Source organism: Passer montanus, unplaced genomic scaffold, assembly GCF_014805655.1.
Source record: "Passer montanus isolate IOZ18808 unplaced genomic scaffold, ASM1480565v1 scaffold70, whole genome shotgun sequence".
NCBI classification, from domain to species: Eukaryota; Metazoa; Chordata; class Aves; order Passeriformes; family Passeridae; genus Passer; species Passer montanus.
The window spans coordinates 3,838,666-3,861,882 of NW_024372148.1; the positions used below are offsets into that span (position 1 = coordinate 3,838,666).

Here is a 23,217-nt window from a genome sequence, read left to right on the forward strand (position 1 = left end):
CACAACCTGCCATGGCAGCGCAGGATATTTATTGTTCTATATCTGCGTGAAGTCCCTGCCTTGTTACTAGCAGGGCTGCCTTTTTTTTTTCCCTCTCCCACTCCCCCCCCCCCCCCCCCCCCCGCCCCAAACGTTTCTAAGTATAGTGACAACCTCATCAGGGTTTACTAGTAGCAGCGCAAGCTCAGTGAAAACCTGGGAAATCTAACTGGAAACATGAGAGAGAGCTTTATTTGGCAGTGCTAAAAAAACCTGGGGACAAATGGCTAAGCGGCGGTGGAAGTGCAGGCTGCACAATCAATAGGCAGAGAGCTGGATAGAGGCTCCCTTCGCTGCCGGATCGACAATCGACAGCTGAGAGACTATTTTTTGCAATGGTTGACTAAATATGGTCAGGGAAGAGAGAGGCACAAGAGAGCCTGTTTGCCTGGGAGTGCATGTTTCAAATGCTTAGCTGCCTATAAAGCCGTAACAGTTTTGCTCGTGCCCTCTAAGTGGGAAATACGGTTGGTGACTTCTGTAGTGTGTGTGCGGGAGCCCTGACCTCGCGAGCAGACTTGACCTCTGAAGATGGAAAGTAGCTTCAACACAGACCTGCCTACAGTTAAGCCTGGAAACATAACCTCAAGCAAGAAAAGATGCAGTGCAATATCTAAGGAACTAGAAGAAACCAATATTTGCCGGGGGAGGGGGGAGACGATCGCTATTTTTTTGGTGCCTTTTTCTAATTTTTTTTTTGGAAGCAACTCCAACTTTTGGGGGCTTGGTTTTGGTCTTTTGTTGGGTTTTTATTTTTCTTTTTGCCTGTGATTATCTTCATCTGACAGTGGGCTAAGCTCACCTTCCCTTGGCTTCCTAGCATCTATCCTTGGAGTCTTAACTCTCAGTCCAGCAGACATAAGGTATAATTTCTATACAACATCATCCATATTTTAGCATTCAAAAGAAAGGAAGAAGGTGCCAATTAGGCACCCATCTTCATGCCTTTTTTTTTTCTTTTAAGTTTTATCTATTTAAGGTGGTGAGGTACTGTATGCACCGACATTCGCCCCCCCTTGCCTCCCCCTCCCATGTAACGAAGAGCTGATTCAGCGAATAGAGTGAGAGCACTCAGGATGAGATGGCTGCTGCTGATGTGTCTCTAGGTCATTACCTCTCTTCCAACTGCAAATGCTGCATGATACTAAGCTTACAGGTAACAGAACATCAGGAGACCTGCATTATTCTGCACGTTTAAAGGATGCCTATGACTTTCTGCATGTATATCTTATTTACTAGACTGTTTTTTTAATTGTTGTATTAATCCCTCTACTCTGGGAACAGCTTAATTTTGAGTGTGCTAAAGTACCAAGCATTTGTAGTGTAAAGAGCAGGTTGAAAGAAAACAACTGTTAGTCCAAATTTCATAGCAAAAAAAAAAAAAAAAAGGAAAAAACAAAAAAAAACCAAATCCCAACTTGCTTAGCAGGCAGAATTCTTTTTAAAGAAGATAAACTAATAAATTGCAATGCCATTAACTGGTTGTTCATTTCAGTGAAATATATTCTTATCTTCCTATGCACAACCTTGAAAAAGAAAACCTAATAAACAGTGTGGTAGTGTAATGCTGAGTTCTCAAATAGGTCTCAGCAACATTTTCAAGGTGCTTTATATCAGACGTACATGAAAACAGCCTACTTAAAAACTAGAATGTGACTGTTGTGATTCTAATGCTGCATTGCTGATTCTCCTTGTACTACTGTGCTAGCTACTGCTACACTCTGATTTGCTCTCTATCAGCTGCACTAGGTTTTTGTCATGAGCTGCAGAAATTCTTACTTCCTCTGCTCTCAGCTTTCCTTACAACTATTGCAGTTACTAATTATTCAGCTTATTTCAAATTAACCTTTTAATGCTATAGAGACAAAGCTTAGTCTTTACTGTAACCCAAACCAACTCCTGAAATACATATTAAGCAACCATGAGCTATATCCGACAGTCCCTCAGAAGTCAAAGCTATACTGCACATCAAATATTTAACCACCATTCCAAACCAAGTTGCACAAAATCTTACGAAACAGGGTTAAACTTGGGCTTTGTTTCTATGAGGGTTTTTTGTTTGGTTTGGATTAATTTTTTTAGTTAATTATTTTAGCTCTCATAAATATTTCAAGGGTGGACAAGACTTTGACTGAAGCAGGTGAGTGCCAGTTTTAAAAAAAAAAACAAGAAAAGCTGCTTGCAGAAGTGTTGAATAGGTATTAGCTTTCACATGTGACCTTCGGCCTAACAATCCAAATCCTGTCACAGCAGTTAGAGGTTGTTTTCTTAATTCAATGTCATCATCTTTAGGATAAGCAGGATCACTGGTGACATGAGCTTCTGTGTTTGGGTTGGGGTTTTTGTGGGTTTTTTTGGTTTGCTTCGCTTTATTTTTTGTTTTGTTTTTTTTTAATTACTCCGAAATACAGTGTAAATAAATATAAACCTGCAAAGAGTTTGCAGAATGATGGCTGGGATACAAAAAAGCATAGAAGAGGGATTTGGGGTAAGAAAATAAGTTTATAGCTGCTATTTTATTTCAGTCTATGCTTCCCTTTAGGACACTAGATGCAAACTGTACCCCAGCATGAAAATCTGCTAGAAGACCTGGGAGGAAGCTGAAGTTTTTACAGTGGACTACAACTATGAATTTTAAGAAAAGACATTGCAAACCTACCAGTGATTCAACTCTCTACTTAAACACGGTCACTTAGAAGAGCAAGAGGCTGCAAAAATATGGAAAAGCACTTCTAACATCAGTGCCATCCCAAAACAATGAACTATGCCCAGCTTTAAGACACTGTGCAGGTAAATTGCATTGCAAAGTTCAGTTAGCATAGTAAGTTTATTTTCTATCATCAGTTTATCAGAACTGTTGTCCTTCCAAAGAACTGTCAGCCAGTTTCACCTAATGACAGCAAGAAAAAGCAGCAAAATACTTTTTAGGTTCATCTGACAGGCAGTCAAGCAACTCTGTGTGTACCTGCTCAGAGCACATACTTCTTTATGTACCCATATGAACATACAATGCTATGGAATGTAAAGAAGTATGTATTTTTGGCAGGCAAGGAACGACCAGTAAGAGGAAACTAAACAGCTGCTGGAAGAAACAGGTTTCCCTCTTGTTTGAATGACATTCATGTGACAAATTGGCTTGCTAAGGGTCAGCTGGTATTGCCAAAATAACTCATACTTGTTAGTAACAAATCACAAAACATTACATTAAGTGACTATAGAAGTGGGTAGGAAGAATTGTTAACAGCTGATAAGCAGAATATTAGTTGCAAACAGAAATTAAAGCAAGGCTGGAAATGAAACCTTGAAATGCACCAATTAAGACTGCAGCATAGCTGCAAAATTCATCATTACCCGTACTCCTCACTTCATAGATCTTAAACTAAACTTAAAAGCCTAGTTATCAAAATGCATCTCATAAAAACAAGCCACTGTTCTAGTAATCACAGCCTGTTCTGTGTACTTCAGATGGTAGTACTTAAATTTGCATCTACCATAGAACATTTAATCCACAGGTTGCAACTGAGACAAGTATTAACAGCTAAGAAATTACAGTGTGAGCTACAAAAAAATGACAGCCAAAATAATTGAGTATAACTTCTGCAATTTAATAAGACTTAAGTTAGAATTTTCTCCTAATCAGCACTTATTATGCTCACTGAGCTCTTTGATACAAAGTGCAGTGTCAGGTTTATGCACAGAAAGTGACAATACAGAGATTTCTAGGCCAGAGCTGCTAGTCAGCGGATTAAGGCTATTGACAGATTCCGAAATGAAAACAAAAATAACAACTACAGCCTAAAAGGTAAGTTATCTTAAATACTATTTTCAAATTAGCTGAATTTATTTTAAATCCAAATTTAAGAAAATTTGCCATAAAAAATTTTTAAGAGCTACATGAGAAATAGTCCCTCAATATTTCAAGTTCTAAAAGTGGCATTAGTTACAATACACTGATGCATACCATCCCTAAGTAAAGATATTCAACATCAAATCCAGGAACTAGGGAGAAATGTGAGGAAAGAACTCCCCACTCATCAATCCAGCCACTTCTATTCATGACAGCAGCCTTCTAAAAGCAGTTATTAAATAGGATATGTCCATGATAAGTAGGCACATTTGGCCTAGATTAAAGATTCTAACTGTAGCCCTTTGCTTACTAAAATGTCTGTGAGGAAAAAAACTACAACCAAAACAAGAAAAATAAACAAAGGTAATATACAATTTTTAGATGGAAGACATTTTTAAATACTCACATAATTCTCCAACAGCTAATAATATACACAGCCTGATATTTTTAACATTGAAGCTACGTATTAATATATATACAAGCAGAAATATTACCTTACCTACTTAAGAAAGCAAAGTTTCAGTATTTTTTTAAAAGCTCTCTTATGAGCAGATATTTTGACACAAAGACTACAGTATCTTAACATCTAAATTAAAACCTGGTTTATAGTGGGAAACAAATCAAATTGCAGTAGCTTTTCTGAATAAAGCAAGGCTACTAAACTCAATCATGCTCACAGAAGCAATTTGGTATAACTAGCAGTTTCACTGAGGGGTTAATTGCTAAGCATTTTCTTCTTTTCCTGATGAGTTCCTGTGCTCAGCGTCAATTGATTTAGCTTCCACTATAAAATGGGACAGATTTTTTTTAACAGTTTTAATTTATCCGAATGGTTTTTGGTAACAATTTATCATATTGTGTTCTCCCTTGTATAACATTGCAATGTTATTCTGACACAAAATGACAGTTCAGAGTGATACAAAAGTTAAAATTATATGTTGACATTGCTTCCTGCTAGTTCATGTTAGCATATCTCTAAGAATACATACCCAGTCACTCTAAAATGTCACATCCATCACTTAGATCAGCTGTTCAATTTTAACCGAGCACACGTTGAACTTTGGGCATCTGCTGACACAGTTGTAACTCAAACATTTCAACTGTGTGACTGACAGGGATAACAGATGCTGACATTATCAAATGCTACACGGCTTTTTTTCCACAGCCGTTTTTTGTCCCGATATGGCCAGTACATGAAACTGTATTGCCATCCAAAAGCGCACTTGAGCAGCTGTATCTGTAAAACAGTTCCTCTATAACTGGTAAAAATAGAAACTCATTTTATAGCCATCTTGATGCTTAAGTCCAAGTGACACACCTGCCACATTTCTATTAGGATACACAGTGTTGGGGAATATATTTACATAAATCTTCTCACCATCATCAGACTATGCAACAAACACGTCGCCTATCCTTGATACATTAATTACTAGAGAATGGTTAGAACTAAGGTTGTCCCCTGATTTTCACTGCAGTCAAAACTCAAAGAATTCAGTATGACATAAAAAAAAGCTATGTGAGCTTGCACAATTTTGTATTAAGGGCTTCAGTTTAAAAGAAATTAGATGCAGCCCCAGATAAATCTTTAAAAGCTGTGTTTTTCTGGCATTAAACGTTTTTACATATGCTATCAAGGTAAAAAAATTAAATTTATCCTGCTATATTATATAATCATTCCTAAAAAGTTAATAGTAACCAGAGATACAGCAATGGAATTGAAAGCACTTGGCATTTATATTTGTGCTAACCAACTACAGCATAAAAGCAGCTGCAAAAGGGAACCTGCCAGAAAATGAATGAGGGGAAGGGGGGAAAGAGGGTGACAAGGAAACTGAAACATGCTTCCCCAGTAAATTTCAACATAAAGAAGTAAGGGAGCTCTATCTATTTCTGATAGAAACTTTAAGACTACAGTTTCTAACCCATTCTAAAACTTGATTACACTAGACAGGAAAAAGTTTAAACTGTAACTATGATTTGACTTGAAACTCATCCAAAGATCCTCAAGGAAATACTCAAGGACAGAACAAATCTGTACAGGCCTTGTCTGGTATACAGCTTCTAATTGTGCCATCTCCAAATTAGGAAAGAGTTAAAATTTTGCATTGACAAGAAACAAATTGTGTAACACAGAAGAAAGCCGCGTGTTCTTTGTGCACTGCTCATGTGCTTTAAAATGTGTTACTGAATTATAAGCTTCTGCACTCCAATGCTTTGCTAAAGCTGGTAAAATGGAACCAAATCAACTGTTCAATGGATTTGGTCCCCTTCAACCAGCTGTAGCTATGCATTGATCACTACAGGATTTCTCATGTTGTTAAAACTGGACACGAAACCTGCTCAGAGCAATAATGTAGTCCTCTCTTCAGTCCAGCTCAACTTCTAGGCAGCCTGAAGATGGAAGGTAACCAGGAGTGTAGCAAATTCTGTATTCCAAAATTTCAAGTTTGTATTTGTAAACAAATAGCTACTGGTATTTAACATTTTGTCCATATGCAGTAAAAATAATTTCTAACATTTATAAAGAAGATAGGTAAGCAGTGAAATAAACACTTCCCAATGATTTATTGTCTCTTGTATTCTTCCTCAAGTCTGGAGCCCTTTCTAGCAGAACTGACCAAAAAAACCCTAAAACCAAAAAGAAACAATCATGAACAGTAGTGGCAGGGCAGGTTTACTTTCTGGGCACCCCTCTCCCCTTTTTTATTGTTGTACAGGGAAGGAAACTCCACAGGGCAGGAACTGTATTTGCCATTTTGTATCTGTTGGGCACATTATTTACTACTTAAAGATAATAAATTTGTTACTGACCTCAACAGCTACAGGCTAATCTGCCACCTAATAATAGGTCTGCTCATGGAGATTATACTCTTCCTCCAAACCAACTTGAACAAAAGTATTCTTCCAAAGCATTTTCTAACATAATACTTTAATAAGAGGTTTTAAAAACAGACTCTCTGCACTCAGCTTCAACTCAGCTTAACCTACATTTACTGTCAGAACTGCAAATACAAAAGCAAAAAACCACTTTGACTGGTTTAGAAAATAATTGCACCACTCTCATTTCCTCAGAACTTGTCTCTCTGAGACCTCCATGACAACACAGCCCATGAGTCCTGCAGACACTTCCTGAAGACACTCATTAACACTACGTAGAAGTGAGAAACCCCAGCTCTCAATTAAATTGCTACAGTTAGAAATTTCACTGCCAACCCATTCAAACCATCTGCAAATCTAAAAAAAAAATTGAGATCTCCTAAATAATAAGAAAATCATGGGGAAAAATTACAATTCTATTTTAATCCACATTCTCCTGCTTACCAGTTTACGAACATAAAGATGACATACTTATTGCTATAGGAGAGCAATACCTAAAATCTGTATCTTACTCCAGGACTTTAATTTTTTGATTTCAAGTCCAGCAGAATTTATTGCTCTGAAGAACTAATCATACACGTGTGTGAAGTCAGGTCAGCTCCAAGAGCAGCCTCTATTTAAGATGCTAGCTGCAGAGTGAATAAAGCTCTCTTCACAAGATACAATGCAAATCTAAAACTAACTGGGGCAACGGATATAAAATACGCCTACACTTCACAGTCATGTCTTCAGCTCAAAATCTGAAGTCACAGGTATGCGAATAGATCAAACATAAGCAAGAGATGATAACATGGCAAAAATAACCAATCTGTACAGTATTTTCAAATTTTACTCTCCTTTTTTCTGTCTGAAAAAAATATCTTATTAACAGTGAAGAGGAAAAGTCTGCCAAGCTTTGAGGCTTACAGTACTTTGAAAAAGTCCAAAATAAATGCACTTTTAATATGACTGACTCAGTTAAAAATCACGAACAAGAAACCAAGTATTAAATAAAACTTTAACTTCCCCATACTTAATTTAAAATTTCTTTTTAGCTCTATCTCCCATGCACAAGTTTAAAGATACCTACAGCATAAACTAACATTCATTCTACATTTCAACATTTTACATCAGCACAAAAACCAAAAGTTCTTTCTGTACCAATTCACAAGATACAAAGAGAAGCAAAACATGAAAAGGAGAAATATTCTACTAAGAATAGGATGCTCTCTGAAACACACTGTACCTTGACTTGTGGAAAAAACAGCCAAACTGCCATGGAAGACTCTAAGGCAGTGGAGTCAGATACTTTCTCAGCAGATGAAGTGCTGAGAAAATCTAAGCTATTTGACATAAATTGCCATCTTTCCTATAATATTTATCCAATATTCAAACATTCAAAATGGAATGTATTTGTTTTCATATGAAAAATTAAAAACTTTGGAATGTTCTTCTCAGCGTAATTTGTAGGTTCTTTCTTGGGACATTTATCTCCCTATTATTTATAAAGGTCAGAACTCAAGAAACAAGAGGTTTTGCTCTGAAAATGAAATTGTTTCCAAATACCTATTTGACATCAAATAGAAAAAATACTACAGAAATCCACCTCCATTTCTTGTGGTACTCATGCACTTAACACGTGCATTTATTTTATTATCCCCAACAAGGACAATGTACGTGAACTTTGTTAATTCTTACATACATAGCACATTTTTAATTTTTAGAATTATAACTATGCATACAAATGCATATATGTTTATATACACATATAAGTGTTTAACTTTTATGAAATATAGAAATTACATAATATATCTATATATTTGAATATAAGGAGAATTTAATGCATTGTATTAATATTATGCACCACATCCTGAAGCCACAAAAACTCCAGTTTCAGTGGAGCAGGGAAGCTTTGATGAGGAAAGATAGGCCTTAAAGTAAGGTTTCAAGCAGAACCTATTACATACTGTCTGTGACCCACAGTCGTAACAAGTTAAAGATGAGAGGGTTATTTTTAACAGCGTTTTAAATAGCTTGTGCTTAGTGCATTTAACAGATCAGTAATAGACGTTGTTCTAGATCAGATTAGAAAAACAAAGTGGCAAATATAAAAACTTTGGTTTCATTCAGAAACAGGCAAGTGGCAGAACTACAAAATCAGCAGTGAAACAAAGGAGGATCACTGAAGTCTTGAGGAATATAAAACTCAACTCCTAAATGAATGAAACTATTACGACAATTTTTAGCTGGGGGGAAAAATCAAAATATTTATTTTGGTTTCATTTTCAATTACTTCTTCCCAGGCTCATGGGTAAAATATCTAATGCTGTGAGCATTGTAGACATTTTAGATGAAACTACTATATATATCTCTATAATGTAGATATTTAAGATTAAACTCCTCTTTCTGTGATGGGAGACAAAATTACTTTTCTGCATGCTTGAGCAGTGCTCAGATGGAACTGCAACCAAAAAATATTAAATATCTGTTTTAGATATAAGTGAAGGAGGGAGGGAACCCACACAGCATTGAAATCCCTAATAACCGAAACATTTTCCAACTGCATGCTTGAGCAGTGCTCAGATGGAACTGCAACCAAAAAATATTAAATATCTGTTTTAGATACAAGTGAAACCCCAAGTATGGAGGGAGCCCACACAGCATTCAAATCCCTAATACCCAAAACATTTTCCAACATTTCCAATAAAAACTTTTGTAAAGCAGGAAGGATTCTGGTGCTATACTTCACATTCTACCAACCATCAAAGTGATCCAGTCTGAACTACAACTTGGATCCCAACACCAAATGAATGGTTTGTCACTTCTAAAATATTTACCCACAGAAAAATCGCCAGCACGTGCCTAGGAAAAACACTTTTCCACCCATACACCTTCTCTGCATCTCGAGATTATGGTCACACAAACCAGCTACCACAAGAGCCAAGGAAAAGCATTAAAAAAAAAAAACAAAAACCCAAACAAACAAACAAAAAAAACCCAACCAAAAAAAACTCCAAACCAAACAACAACAAAAAAACCCCAACCTACCAGGGTAACTGAGACAGGAAACAGTGCTGCTGGCTATGCTGGCTAATGCTATTACAGAAGTAGGAAGAATTCACTTCAGAGGAAGAAGTTACCAAATGAGACTTGGAAGAATTGTCTTCTGAATGCCAAAAATAAGGTCCCTTCACTTGGTCCTTGACATGTTCTCATAAAGACCTTTTATGAGTACTGTAGAAAATAGTAAACATTTATTTGTCCTATCAACACTTCCAGCCACTACCTTTACCTCATGAAGTGATTCCATTCCACAAACATAGATAATTACTTATGTTTACTAACCATCAATCTTGATAGCTATGTTCTAAGAGATTAACCTAGATTTTAATCCCACATAACAATGAGTGGAATTTATACAAATTTACAGCCTTATTCTCCAACTTCTCTCAACTGAAAAGCCAAATTTTAAACAACGTTTAACCATCAATCTTGATAGCTATGTTCTAAGAGATTAACCTAGATTTTAATACCACATAATAATGAGTGGAATTTATACAAATTTACAGCCTTATTTCTCCAACTTCTCTCAACTGAAAAGCCCAATTTAGTAGTAAACAACAAAACACAGACATTTCTTCTTATGTGTAAGCTATACTAAATACTCCACCTGAGGATAAAGTATTATTGAAGTCTTGTTGGCATGACAGCCTTGAAAAATACCATTTATCCACAATGTAATAAGGAACCACCAAGACAACTTTCCTTTTAAATTCTATCTATGCAGGATTTTTCAAAAGCCCCCTGAACTGGAAATTGAATGTAGACGTAAAGTACAGTTATAAAACAAACTACCTTAAAACAAATTTTTTCAGTTGAGCTGCTATATAAAAGCTGAAATACAAAATTCCTTCTAGATATACTTCTATGAAAATATCATTAACTGTTTCAAATACAAATATAATCTAATGCAATAATCCTAAGAGTGCTTTAGAACTGTATGGTTTACTTAATAATTATCTACAAATAAGTATTTCTAAAAATCTCAAATTCCTTTATCAATTCCAATAGTCAGGAAATATAGCAGTATTTACTGTTTTTATTCTATGTCAAGATTCCATCTTCAAGATCTTGCTAATTTACTTATCAAACCTTTTATTGGCAAAATTTTATAGCCATGACAGGAGATTTCTCAGGAATTTGGAGTTATCTGGATACAGGTATTCCAAACATCAGAAAGATGCATAGCTAAGCAACATCAACATTTAAGAAATACAACTACATGCAGATTCAAGGATCTTCGGAACAAATACCATAGTTCTACCCTCATGTGTACTTGTTTTCCTTTTACATACAATAAAAAATAATCTTTAAAAAGAAATCTGTACCTAGGGTTTCCTCTTAGTGCAGCATGATGAAGAGCATTAAACCCGTTGTTGTTGGTGATAGTAACATCTGCTCCAGCTTCTAGGAGTACAGCAAGGATATCGTCACGCTTTTTACTTATTGCATCGTGAAGTGGAGTGTCTCCTTCAGAATCCTAAAACCAAAACCAGCTTACATCAATTTGTGCATGCATCCACATTATAAAGATGTTAAAATATCACTAGGAAAACTGACTGCAGAAACACAAAATAGATCTTCAAGACCTGAGTGCTACTATATTGCAGAGCTCAGAGCAAGCTGCTTCTCATCTTGCTCCAGTGGGAATCCCCACCCTGAGCTCCACCATGGCACAGACACACTACTGCCAGAACTGTGCTTTGTACCCCACTGGACTGAAGACACTGTGGTAGATAATGACTTCTCTGTGCTCCTCATCCAGATGGAGTTGCATGCCCAAATGACAATTTATGAATAACAGGACAGCAACAAAAACTAATGTGACAGAGGGAAGACCAGACAGGCAGAAGGAGGCATGGAATTTTGAGTAATAAATGCAAAGTTTAGCCAGAAATTAACCCTGTAGAAGACAAAATGACAGTGTGAAATTAAATCAGAGGGAAAACAAAATAAAATGTAGTCCAGGTACTAAAAGTAGGGATATCTGTTGTTCTAACTGAAGCATATAATTTTCCATGAAGCAAAAGCCAATGCCACAAAACAATATTAAACTTGTTATGGCTAACACAAGATTGTATTACACAAGGTGCACGACAATACTTGACAGCACAACTGAATAGGCAAAGAATTTATACTTTTAGCTTAATATTTTATTTTTCAAGTATCCCAAATAAGGAAAAAATACTTTTTACTCCTAGAAGCATTTTGTACATTACTTACTCAAGGACTCAAATGGGTTGACTGAACAGAAATGCCCTAGACTAACAGCGAGAAAACATCCATTTAAACTCATTTGCAGCTACATAGGCAAAATCTCCAGATTTATGCTTCCAGTAAAATTCTTGCACTATATAAGTCAGGAAGTCTCTTGTCACCAACACTGACTCAACTGCAAGCTAACACAGAACTGAACATTTCAGCAATGTACTAGTACAAAAACAGATCTCTACAGTGAGAATCAAAACCTGCCAAACAAAAAGTGCCAGAATATGGCACTTGAACCAGTGTGAATCAATTTGCCAGAACTAAATTATGTAGATTTTATTTGGTCTAAATGATCTTATTTCCTGTTTACAAACTAAAGTATGTTTCTGTTTACACAGTGAAGTGGCCACAGTAGTAGGGTGCTGGCCAGTTAAATCCCAGTCGTGCCTCATTCTTACTCCCCTGTGCTTTCATTGACAAAATTAATCACTTACTCATATTTGCACATCACAGTTCCTCAGCACACATGCTGAATCTGAAAGTTCATTTTTTTCAATGGCCAATTATATTTTCCAGATGGAGCATCCTTGCACCATTCTACTGACTTCAACTGAAACAAAATTCTGTAATTTAAACTCAGGCAAATCCACTTTGGCTACCCATAGTTCCTATGTGACTTAAATCACCCTTCACTGGTCTCAGCATATCAGACTCCTTATTATACCTACTGTTCAACAAACACTAAACAGGATCTGGATGGATATAACTGCTCAACATCAGCAAGATCAAGAGAGAACCTTAAGAGTCCCGTAGAAGGAGATAAATAAACAATCACTATGCTAATTAATTTTAAAAAAGTTTTTGCCCATTTCTCTTATGTGGATATACAGCCTACAAAAAAAAACTCGCCATTGACACAGCAAAGCAAGGAGGCAATGTCTTGCTACTGAATATCTTGATTTGCCCAGGCCACTACAGCTTTTTCTGATGCCAGTCTCTTGACATTTACCATTCTCATTTGATTTTCTCAATACAGCTCATACAGCTGCATTCAGCAGTGTGGATACCTGCTTATCTGATAGTGTATTTCCACTTTACCTTCTAAACAGGACATTGCACTTATGCCACTGCTTCCATCACCTTCATTACACATGACATTCCCTATGAAATTATGGTACTTGAGATCCTACACGAGTGCTTTCTAGATAAAAAGCTGAATATTTGAAAGTGAATTGGACTAAATAGTTCTATCAATGATAAATCTATTTTGGGGAAAAAAAAAAAGGCTTCTTTCAACAAAACATTCCACAGTATCATCAGCCTGCTAAACTGTAGCTTGCAGAAGGAGCACAGAGTTGTGGGTTTGATATAGGAAAGTTAACAATTAGAAATAACTACAGATTGTGAAAATACCAATTAGCATCAACTACAGAATAAATCAAGATAATAAACTAGCTGTCAAGAAAACAAACAGACTTAACAGCATTTTTTGTTACAGTTGATCACATGGTTGGGTGAAGGTTGAGGCAGACGACTTTACAATCTCTGCTCCTTTCAGTCCCGTTTACTATAATTTTTCTATCACCTACATGCAGCAAATCACACAATTCAGTAGCTGAAAAGTGACCCTACATTAAAATTTACTTTACCTGGAGACTGGGGTGGCAGCCAAAGTCCAGCAAAGTCTTGACAACTTGCAGATGACCTTTGTTGACAGCAATATGGAGTGGAGTCTGCCTGCGCTTGTTGCGAGCATTCAAATCTGCGCTGCCTCGGTGCAAAACCTCAATCACAGCGCCCTCGTCACCGAAGGCTGCATGATGGACAGCCCTGTCTCCATCCTTGTCCTGAAGTGGAAACATTCATTTAACCTGGTATAGTTCACATTTCCTTTGCATTTAAACAAGATTACTTCAACTAACAACCGCCCATATTTGTTGTAATGATAAAAATGAGACTACCATGACACCATTAAAATACCTAATTGAATAATTGCTCAAACTGCAGCAACAGAGGATGAAGAATCACTTCATATATAAACACACATGCTCTACAACATATGATATTCCACAGCATATAACTACTGCCCTGAATCTTTGTGTGGCTTGTTCATCAAACTCAAATGGCTTCATTTGGGTTCCTACTACAAAACAACCACTGTCAAGAATATATCTAAAACAAAAGAACCAAAAACCCCACAGATGAAATCCAATGCCCAAACAATATTACACTTAGTATCCCAGGCTAGTTCTTCCTGTAACCTGGGAAGTGTTACAGATTCCAAACCATAGTGCAAGACACAAGTATTTCCTTGTTCACAGAATCAGGTTAGTATTTATTAGGATTTATTATGTGTCTTGGTTTTCACTTCATAAACCTTTTCCAAAGGAAATTTGTGACTGATACTGACATTAACTAGAAGCTCTGATTCTGTGTTGATGATTCACAGTGTTAAAACTCTGATTCAGTTTGTTTCAGTTTCACACAAATTGAGAATTAAAATGTGAAAGTCAAATTTGCCAGTTTAGGCTATTTTAATATTCATAGAAGTTGATGGTACAACATGAAACATTTTAAAATATCAATCAAGTGATTTCAGCATTAATGAAATCTGTATACAAAGGACAGAAGTAAAATGGAAGTTTACAGGATGAAATAACTTTCGTAAGCTACTTTCTAGCTGGGTATTTCTGCATAGTTTAATATAACCATGCATTTGTAGGATTCAATTTTGAAAACAGAGAAACACTGAAAATTGTAAAATAAAATCATGACTGATCAAGGGCTCACTGCCTCTCATGAGTTAGCTTAGGTTTCTCATCAATTTGCTTCTTCAGCAACATCTTTCTAAATTATTTATTATATATTGAACACTTCTAAAATATTTTAAACTTCTGCAAAAATTAATAGCTCTTTGCACAAACTGTATTTGCACAATGAGACTAGTTACAGCATTTTAAATGGCAGAAGAAGACTGACCCCCTAATTGTCAAATGCATCTTTTTGAAAATATGGATATGGTTTTCAAGATAGTCAGGGCTCTACATAGCAGCTTCAACAGCTTTTTGGGAAAGATACTTTTATTCCTTCCAAATCAACTCATGCTACCAAATTTCCTTCTCAGATTGCAGGATTCCTTTTCAGGCTCATCTAACATGAACCAACAGTCAAAAGAAGCCAAAGCTTGCCCATTTTGATGGAGAAAGGATCAGAAAGGGGACCTTCTCTATATTTTTCATCTGGTTATAAGGATCATTATGAGGCAAACCTTATCAAGAGTGTGGCAGTAGTCCTAAACTGCTACAAGGCTTGTATTTATAGAGCACTTGGTTTCACAGAGGCATGGTAATTTGCCTTTTTATATTTGCAGTCTGAAAAGTACACCAAGATATTTACGGATGAAACCCCATATAATTATTGAATGTTTGAGTTCTACCATTTTTCAACTTTAAGACAATCACCTGATTTTATTAAGTCTTAATGCACAGAATTCCTACTTTAAGGAGCAGAGGTCAAGATGATGCAGGCCTTTTTTTAGCTCAGCATCAAAACAAATCATCTCAGAAACTAAATCCTACCCAATAGCAACAACTCATCTAGAAAAAGCTAGCAGCTAGTAAATAATCTGTCCTTAAGACTTACATTTACATTTAGATATAGATCTAAATATAAAAAGCACTACATTTCTATACATGCCAACAGTATAATATAATATTGTTAATATAATAAGTGACAACGATTAATGTCTTCAGCCTAGATGGTCACATATTCTTACTATGCAATATCTACAGGGTTTTTGAACTATGCCAATAATCAACTGTTCTCTGACTAAACAGAGGCCACTTGTACTCTATATTAAGACATCAGAGAAAAAACACATCAGGAGACAACAATGAGGATATTCCCAGAAAATGTCATCATGAATGTATATACTCTGAAGTAATGACTGTAAGCGTAAAAATATCCAACTTAGCTACAAAGCAAGGAAAGTAAGGATTTTTATCCATTGCTTGCTTCCATGCCTCAGACCAGAACAGTGAAGTAAATGGACTACATTTCTGCTCTCTTCTTAATGGGATAGCTCTGCTGACCTTTGTATTTTATAAACAATTATGTTTAAAAACATTATATATAGGTATCTATATAAATATTGATAAACAGCTTACATTTTTAAAGCCTGAAAGATATAATTACTACTCTAATAATGCTATGAAAATTATGAATATTTTAATAACCAAGGCAGTTATATGATCAAGTGGGAATACCACCATCCCTTCAGCACAGAGTTATGTGAAGATGGCTATAAAAGTCAAGTAAAATCCCTGACAACTTTTTTATGCTAGTGTAATGGTGCTTCTGAAGCCTGAGCAAACATTAAATGCTTCACAATTCTAGTGCTATCAGATTACCAGGTGTATTGTCTTCAAACTGTTTAAGTAGTGCTTCTACCTGCCTCTTTAATGCTTCTAACCCTCCCTTCAGTCCACCAGATGAACACGGCAGCTCTGAACACCACAGTACAGACAAAAAGCAGTTTAGCCTAATTTTAACAGTATTTACTTTGTACTGCAGTGAAAGCACTGCTTCTAACGTGAAGTTATTTCACAGAAATCAGATCACAGCAAGCATGCATTACATCAATCTAAACCAGCATGAAAGCTTTATAAATTAATGGTGTATCTGTAAATATAAAATAATTTTAATTCCAAGAATTACATTGCCTCATTAATGTTTTAACATTCTGTAACTTCTGTATATCAAATACAATATAATGCTAGGCGCCCACGCATGCAAAGTTATTTTTCTGTGATGCAAACAACAACTGGGTGCACAATTAATTTCTCAGCATCCCACTAGTCTTCAGTTTTTATTCTTAATAAATCAAATTTGACAGATCCTTCTTGTGCCTCTTGCCTTGTGCAAAACGAGAAATGGTTGCAGTATCAGTGCATTGTGTGCAAATAATTGAGTTAAAATCAATTCAAAATGCAGCTATCACAGTATGCTGATAGATAATTCTCAAGAACAATTATTCTCAAACACCTAAACAAGAGGTTTAAACCTAAAGACAAACCTCCATTTTTAGTGAGGTTTAAAAAAAAGGCACTGAAAAAGACACAGTGGCAGTTTCTACCCAAAGACACTACAGCTATCACAGTATGCTGATAGATAATTCTCAAGAACAATTATTCTCAAACACCTAAACAAGAGGTTTAAACCTAAACCCAAACTTCCATTTTTAGTGAGGTTTAAAAAAAAGGCACTGAAAAAGACACAGAGCTGGCAGTTTCTACCCAAAGACAGTATTATCACCTTCTGCTTAAATTTGTTTTAGTTAAGAATTAAAAGATTTTTCCTAACTGAACTTTGTATATATAAGAAGCACAGCAAGCATCTGAAGTTGGAGATGCAGCATCAAAAAACATCTTTTTCCTCTCAATGCCACAGGCAGAGTTCTCATTGCATGCAACTTTGAAATGAAACCAAAGGAAAGAAAAGGGGCTTCATTGCATGCTGGCTTACATAGCTCTATCATGTTAGTTGTTATATTTCATTTAACAAGAAGTGTTAAAGAATTAGATATTGACCCTTTATAATATTGTTAGTAGGAGTCTAATTGGGTACACAGTCACAGTAATAAAGGCAGTTTTTCACTCTGGTATTCAAAAAGAAGGCAAGTCAAGTAGAATTGTCATGCGTGTAACTAAGTTTAAGGACACACAAAGCATATTTTGAAATTTTTAGGTTACCTCTGCTTCTACATCCACGTTCTGTTTCAGAAGCAACTTCAAAATGTCGACATGGCCGTTCTGGCTTGCAGCTTGCATAGCTGTGTGTCCAGCACATTGCCCATTCACCTGGAATGCCAACACTTGCAGGTAAGTTTCAAGACACACACACTCACCTGTGAGGCTGTTTAGCAGTAGAAAACTTAAAGCAACAGCACACATAACACAGAATCAAATGAACTATTTTGACATGCCTTCTTAGCATATACAGTTTGCCTTAGAGCCTCTATATTTCATTTCTATATTAGCTAGACTGAAGGAAAGAGGAACAAGTGGATTTAAAACAATGATACTTGAATTAAAAACATTCATTTCTGGGTGACTCCTGTAAAGGAAACATTTTTGAGAACAAGTCTCAGATTTATACCTGTCCTCTGCTCATTAACTTCCTTGCCAAATTTATGGCAACAACAGGAGGGAATCTGAACAAAAACCCATGTTTTGTAAAATCTTAAGTTAAAAAACAGTGCTCAGAACCAAAGAAATTCAGACTCTTCCACAGCATTACCACTGCTGTAGTGAGAAAGATGGTAACTTCAAAATACGTTCCCTAAAATAACTTCTATAATTACTAAGCACTTTTAGACTTTTCAGTATTAGACAAGTTGCTAAAAGAAATGTCATAGAGAACAGATTAGATTATCTGCCTCATGAGTTAATAAAACAAAACAAACTCACAACAGCAGCAAAAACATCCTGAAAAATCTACCCCCCTTCCTCCATCCCCCTTGAAAAAAGAAGAATTTGAACACCCTTCAGTAATTGTGAAGGTCTGATTCTCTGCACCAACTCCAGCAGCCAGAGGCTGAGAAGTATCTTAATTCATAGCAGACAAAAGACTACAAAATCTGTCCAGCAAGAAAGTATGTACAGCTCTGTGTTCACACAGACCACACACATTTCACAGAACAACAAATGGAAGAAGAGACACTGGAACTAGCTGTATTACTCCTAAGAAGACACACTACCAACTGGCAAGGAATATTCAGAACAGCTGCACTTCCTTTAATACTAAAGGCCCCCCAAAAGAGATACTCCCAAAACAGAACACTCACATCTACATCTGGCCTCTTTAGCAAGTCTTCCACTTTAGCAACATCTCCATTGGCAGCAGCTTTAACCAATTCTTCATTGAGATCTCCAGACTCTTGGGTTTCAAATAATTTTTTCAATAGCTGGGACAATCTCTCTGTAATTGTTAACCAAAGGACAACTAAGATTACAATTCTAATTACACAAGAACAGAAAAAAACCCAGCTACATTTGTTTTGTTTCTAAGGCCATGTACATAGTAATACACAAACTACCATAAAATAGGAGCTGTAAAATGACAGAGTTTGAAATAAGAGCTGCACCCTAGTACCCTTTAGACAGTGGAAACTGCCACATTAGCCACTTCAAAACAAAGATGATTGAACCATAAATAGCTTTTCTTCTGCAAAATACAAAAGGCGGGAACAAGGTAAAAACATGAACTTGTGTATTACTATTACAGACTTTCTAACATCAGGTGTGGCCTGTCTTCTGTGATTTGAAACACTAAGTTGTATTACTCTTCTAGATAGTTTTATGGCCACTGTACTAGGTTCTTTATTGAGAAAACTCACGGCATCTATGCCTCCTTAGGAAAAAATCTAGAAAACTATGCAGAAAGTTTTCTTGGCATTAAAGCAAATATGTGAAGAAGAAAGAATAACTAGCTATGACTAAAAAAAGGAAAAAATCTAGTTTCAATTGAAAACTGCCAACAGAACACAAAACATGCTGGACAGTCTTTCTGCCTTGTTATGAAATAAATGACAGCATATTCAACAAAACTGAAGTGTGATTACATAGACATCAAAAAAACCACTACTGTAATTAGTCACAGGATGTCTGACTAAATTTTAATACAGAAATTTTAAAGAAATAAATAGCCTGAGTTATAATAACCACCTGCCACAGACCCCTCACCTGTGCCTGCTACCTTAAACCACCTATTAAACAAGGAGCTTTCTTGTTACTGCCAGTGACACTCTCTCCATGCTTTAGTCCCTATTTCCATCTGATGTCCCTTCCAACCATTTTGAAATCCCTAGAGTAGACCTCCAAAGACACATCCACACTGTGACCAAACAGAAGCAGCTGATCAATATAACAATATCTCCATATTAACTGCAAGTTTTCCTATCTTTTTTACATAAAACTTCAATTACCCAAACTCCAAGGGTACTGTTAACCTTGCCTACAAACAATGTATTAATATCTAATAATATTTTAATTAACACAATTACTTGCTATATATATGACAATATTACTAGTTATTCTTCAAACTTACCACCAGATGCATTACTTATAGCAGATCCTGCTGATGCCACCTTCGAGACAGCTGCTGGATTATAGGTCCAAGATGTCCCACAAACCTCTACCTTTAAGTCACTGTCTGAATAAATCTGCTGAACCCGACCAACTTTACCTAAGGTCTGAATTAAAGAAAACATTCAGATTTCTAAATCTTTTAATACTATATAAATTTTATGAAGTCCATTGTTTAACAGCACAATCACTAGTACTTTTATATAGGTTTCACTAGGTAAGCAGATTGCTGCACCTGATCAAGTATTACACTGTGTTTCATGAAAACTTAAAAGAAAATCTAGACTGCTGCAGCCTCCAGGTCCATTACCAATACTGTACAGGTACAATACCAATAATAGAGGTACATACCAATAACGTACAGGTACATTACTAGAAATACTGTACAAGCTTGACCATTCTATGAATGCAAACACACAGCTACTCACTGGAAGCATTGCCTCAGCCCACTCTCCATGACCTCTCTGCAGAAGCTTGATTCGCTCCAGGTCGTAACATACTTGAACAAGGTCACCCACTTGGAACTGAGAGGTTCCTCCTTCTGCACCTTGAGCAGCATCTCCACTTCGGACAACGTTGGCCTTGGTGAGAACAGCTGGATTAAATGTCCACCTAAACAATGAATTGTTTAAAGTAAATATTAAATATACAAAGCAAAATATATGTTTAAAAATTATCTGTTGGGTAAGTTTCTGATTGTATGCCTACAAACTTTCTGTGAATGCATACAATAGATACTATGTTTGCTGCTATCCATTTTTTGTCCATAAACTTGCCTCATTAGTTCATAAATTGTGGCTCATTAATTAATTTCAACTATAAGCTTCAGAGACATACATTTGTAAAGGCAATTAAGAAATATCCTGCCTAAGGGAAAGCAAGTTGACAGCAATGTAGAAATCCTGAAAGTAGCTATACTGTTGCTTTATTTTTCCAGAGATAAGAAATAACTGATTGACAAGCAGCAGACCCAAGTTGTCTCACAAGGACTGAAGTGTCAGGAAACAGCATAAGAAGAACACAGAATTTTGGCCCTTCCCCCCAGGTGAAAAGATGCAACATTAAGTTATAACAATACTTGTCAATTAAATGGATGGCCCAGATATACCTCAATTTTCAATCAAACTATCCTATTGGTAGTTTAAATTTTATTGATTTAGTAGGCATCACACTGTTTTGTCAGGGAGAAGACCACAGGACAGAGCACTCCTGTCAGCACTGTCTGCTGACACAACTGCCAGAAGAAAAGCCACTTGCGTCCCTTCAGCTGGGAAAACAGCTTTGTTCTGCATTACTCAGCAATATTAGCAAACAATATCTTGAGGGATATCCTGAATGAACACTATACTGTTAATTCTTTCTGGACAAACTGAACAGGTCAAACTCCATACACAACTGAAGTGATACTCCATTCACCTATTACTTTCTAAAGATAAGCCCAATACTTGCGAGCAAGAAACCATGTGGCCATGTGAGATTCAAACCTCGCTGTACAGCTGGGTTTGAGTCTTGTTAACATGGATGCAGCTAAGCAAAATTCAAACCTAAACTGCTTGCTGGGAGTGTTTTGGCTTCCCCAATACCTCTTATTCTTGGTATGTATTTACAGAACGTAAGATTCCTTTGAATAATAAAAGGCTAGTTGTGGACCATGCCAAGGTGACTCCAGTTGAGACAAGATCCCTGCCGAAATTTGTCACATGTCCTCTAAACTACTTTCCTGAATACCCACAATGAATTGCTATTACCTTGCCTCTTGAAATCATGGGATAGTTTTTAATTAAAAAGGAAGCTACTGCTTAAAACACTGTGTTTTGCAAATAAGATAGTCTAGACTGTAATTTCTTATTTTGAACATAAATTTTTACAAGTGAGAGGCACAGCAAAATTCCTTTTCCCACTAAAGCATCCTCAAAGTGAAGTCCTCATTACACATCTAGGAGGAAATCTCAACAGACAAAAAATGAGAAGAGAAAGCTTCTGACACCAAGTAATCACAATCACTGAAGGCAAGAGAAATTTGTGAGAAGCAATGATGAAGACTATAGAACAAACCTGTTGCCACTTGGATATTGTACTACAATGTCATGGTCCTCATCAATGCCACAAACCGTTCCAGTTGTTGTTAAAGTTTCAAACATGCCATCAGTCCATCCTCCATGACCATGCTGCAAAGACTGCACAATTTCCAAGTCGAGGTCAATGTTCACAAGGTCACCTATTTGCAGCCCACCAGGGTTTCTGTTACCATTTTGCTCACCTGAAAGGGAGTAAGAAAAAAAAAAAGTTTACATCACCATACTAATTTTCCAAGCAACTTAAAGAACTGAAGTGAATTTCTGAGACTCATAGAATTGTTAAGGTTGCAAATAGCAGTGACACTGGCAAATGCTAAATACTTGTGACAAGTTCCACTATGGGCTCTAACTGGGATCTTAAGAGCCATCATATGGTGTTAGACATCTGGACACATAAAAGCTCTGGCATCAATAAAACAACAGTGCTTTTGTACAAGGAGCTAGATTTATTACTATGAGATATATTATCTTTTAGTATTTAAGCCAGTTCTGTAATAATGAACAGCTATGTTTGGCTTTTCAGAAACACAGAACACACCACACAATTTATAACTTAATGAACACTTAAAAGCTCCCTTGCCATCCCCTTGGCACACTGATACCAAATACAATTTAGAAAAGCATGGCAATTTATCATAAGTACATAGAAATGTTACTATTTACATTTCACTAGTAAGGACAGTACTTTTGGATGACATTTAAAAAGGAAAGGGAAAAACAGAGTGAGTATAATTAATACAAATCAATATGAATTTACTTCAGCTTACCTAACACAGGACAATGGTCTCTGTAGAAAGAGCCTCCTTTTGCATCTTGAACACATTTTAGGTCAGACTACAGAGAGAGATTGAGAAAACTTTAGTCCTCAGTGACCGAGTCTCCAGGTCAGTGAAACTAGAACTGAAATATTTAATTAAGAAAGGCTGAAAATTATGTGTACAAAAAACATGTCCCATGATGCACATAATCTCAAATACTTTCCAAT

At 36.2% G+C, this 23,217-nt stretch overlaps 1 protein-coding gene and 1 long non-coding RNA gene across 7 annotated transcripts in view; one reads left to right on the forward strand and one right to left on the reverse strand.

The window, feature by feature from the left end:
* Window positions 1-23,217, reverse strand: part of MIB1 (MIB E3 ubiquitin protein ligase 1) — a 78,255-nt gene that overhangs the window by 33,368 nt on the left and 21,670 nt on the right. For all 5 annotated transcript variants that reach the window (XM_039730134.1, XM_039730133.1, XM_039730132.1 and 2 more), the window contains exons 5-12: window positions 23,000-23,066; window positions 22,210-22,414; window positions 20,583-20,766; window positions 20,117-20,261; window positions 18,855-18,988; window positions 17,761-17,868; window positions 13,660-13,857; window positions 11,131-11,282 (exon numbers count right to left, since the gene is read on the reverse strand). In XM_039730134.1, coding sequence (XP_039586068.1) covers window positions 11,131-11,282; window positions 13,660-13,857; window positions 17,761-17,868; window positions 18,855-18,988; window positions 20,117-20,261; window positions 20,583-20,766; window positions 22,210-22,414; window positions 23,000-23,066 — 1,193 coding nt within the window. The remainder of the gene's footprint in view (window positions 1-11,130; window positions 11,283-13,659; window positions 13,858-17,760; window positions 17,869-18,854; window positions 18,989-20,116; window positions 20,262-20,582; window positions 20,767-22,209; window positions 22,415-22,999; window positions 23,067-23,217) is intronic.
* LOC120512142 lies at window positions 274-9,297 on the forward strand. 2 transcript variants are annotated; one of them, XR_005629949.1, is made up of 4 exons: window positions 274-902; window positions 1,004-1,195; window positions 2,582-2,829; window positions 6,959-9,297. It is a non-coding gene; the product is annotated as an uncharacterized LOC120512142 (long non-coding RNA). The 2 variants fall into 2 exon arrangements; XR_005629948.1 differs by lacking the exon at window positions 6,959-9,297 and having other exon boundaries at window positions 282-902; window positions 2,582-6,451.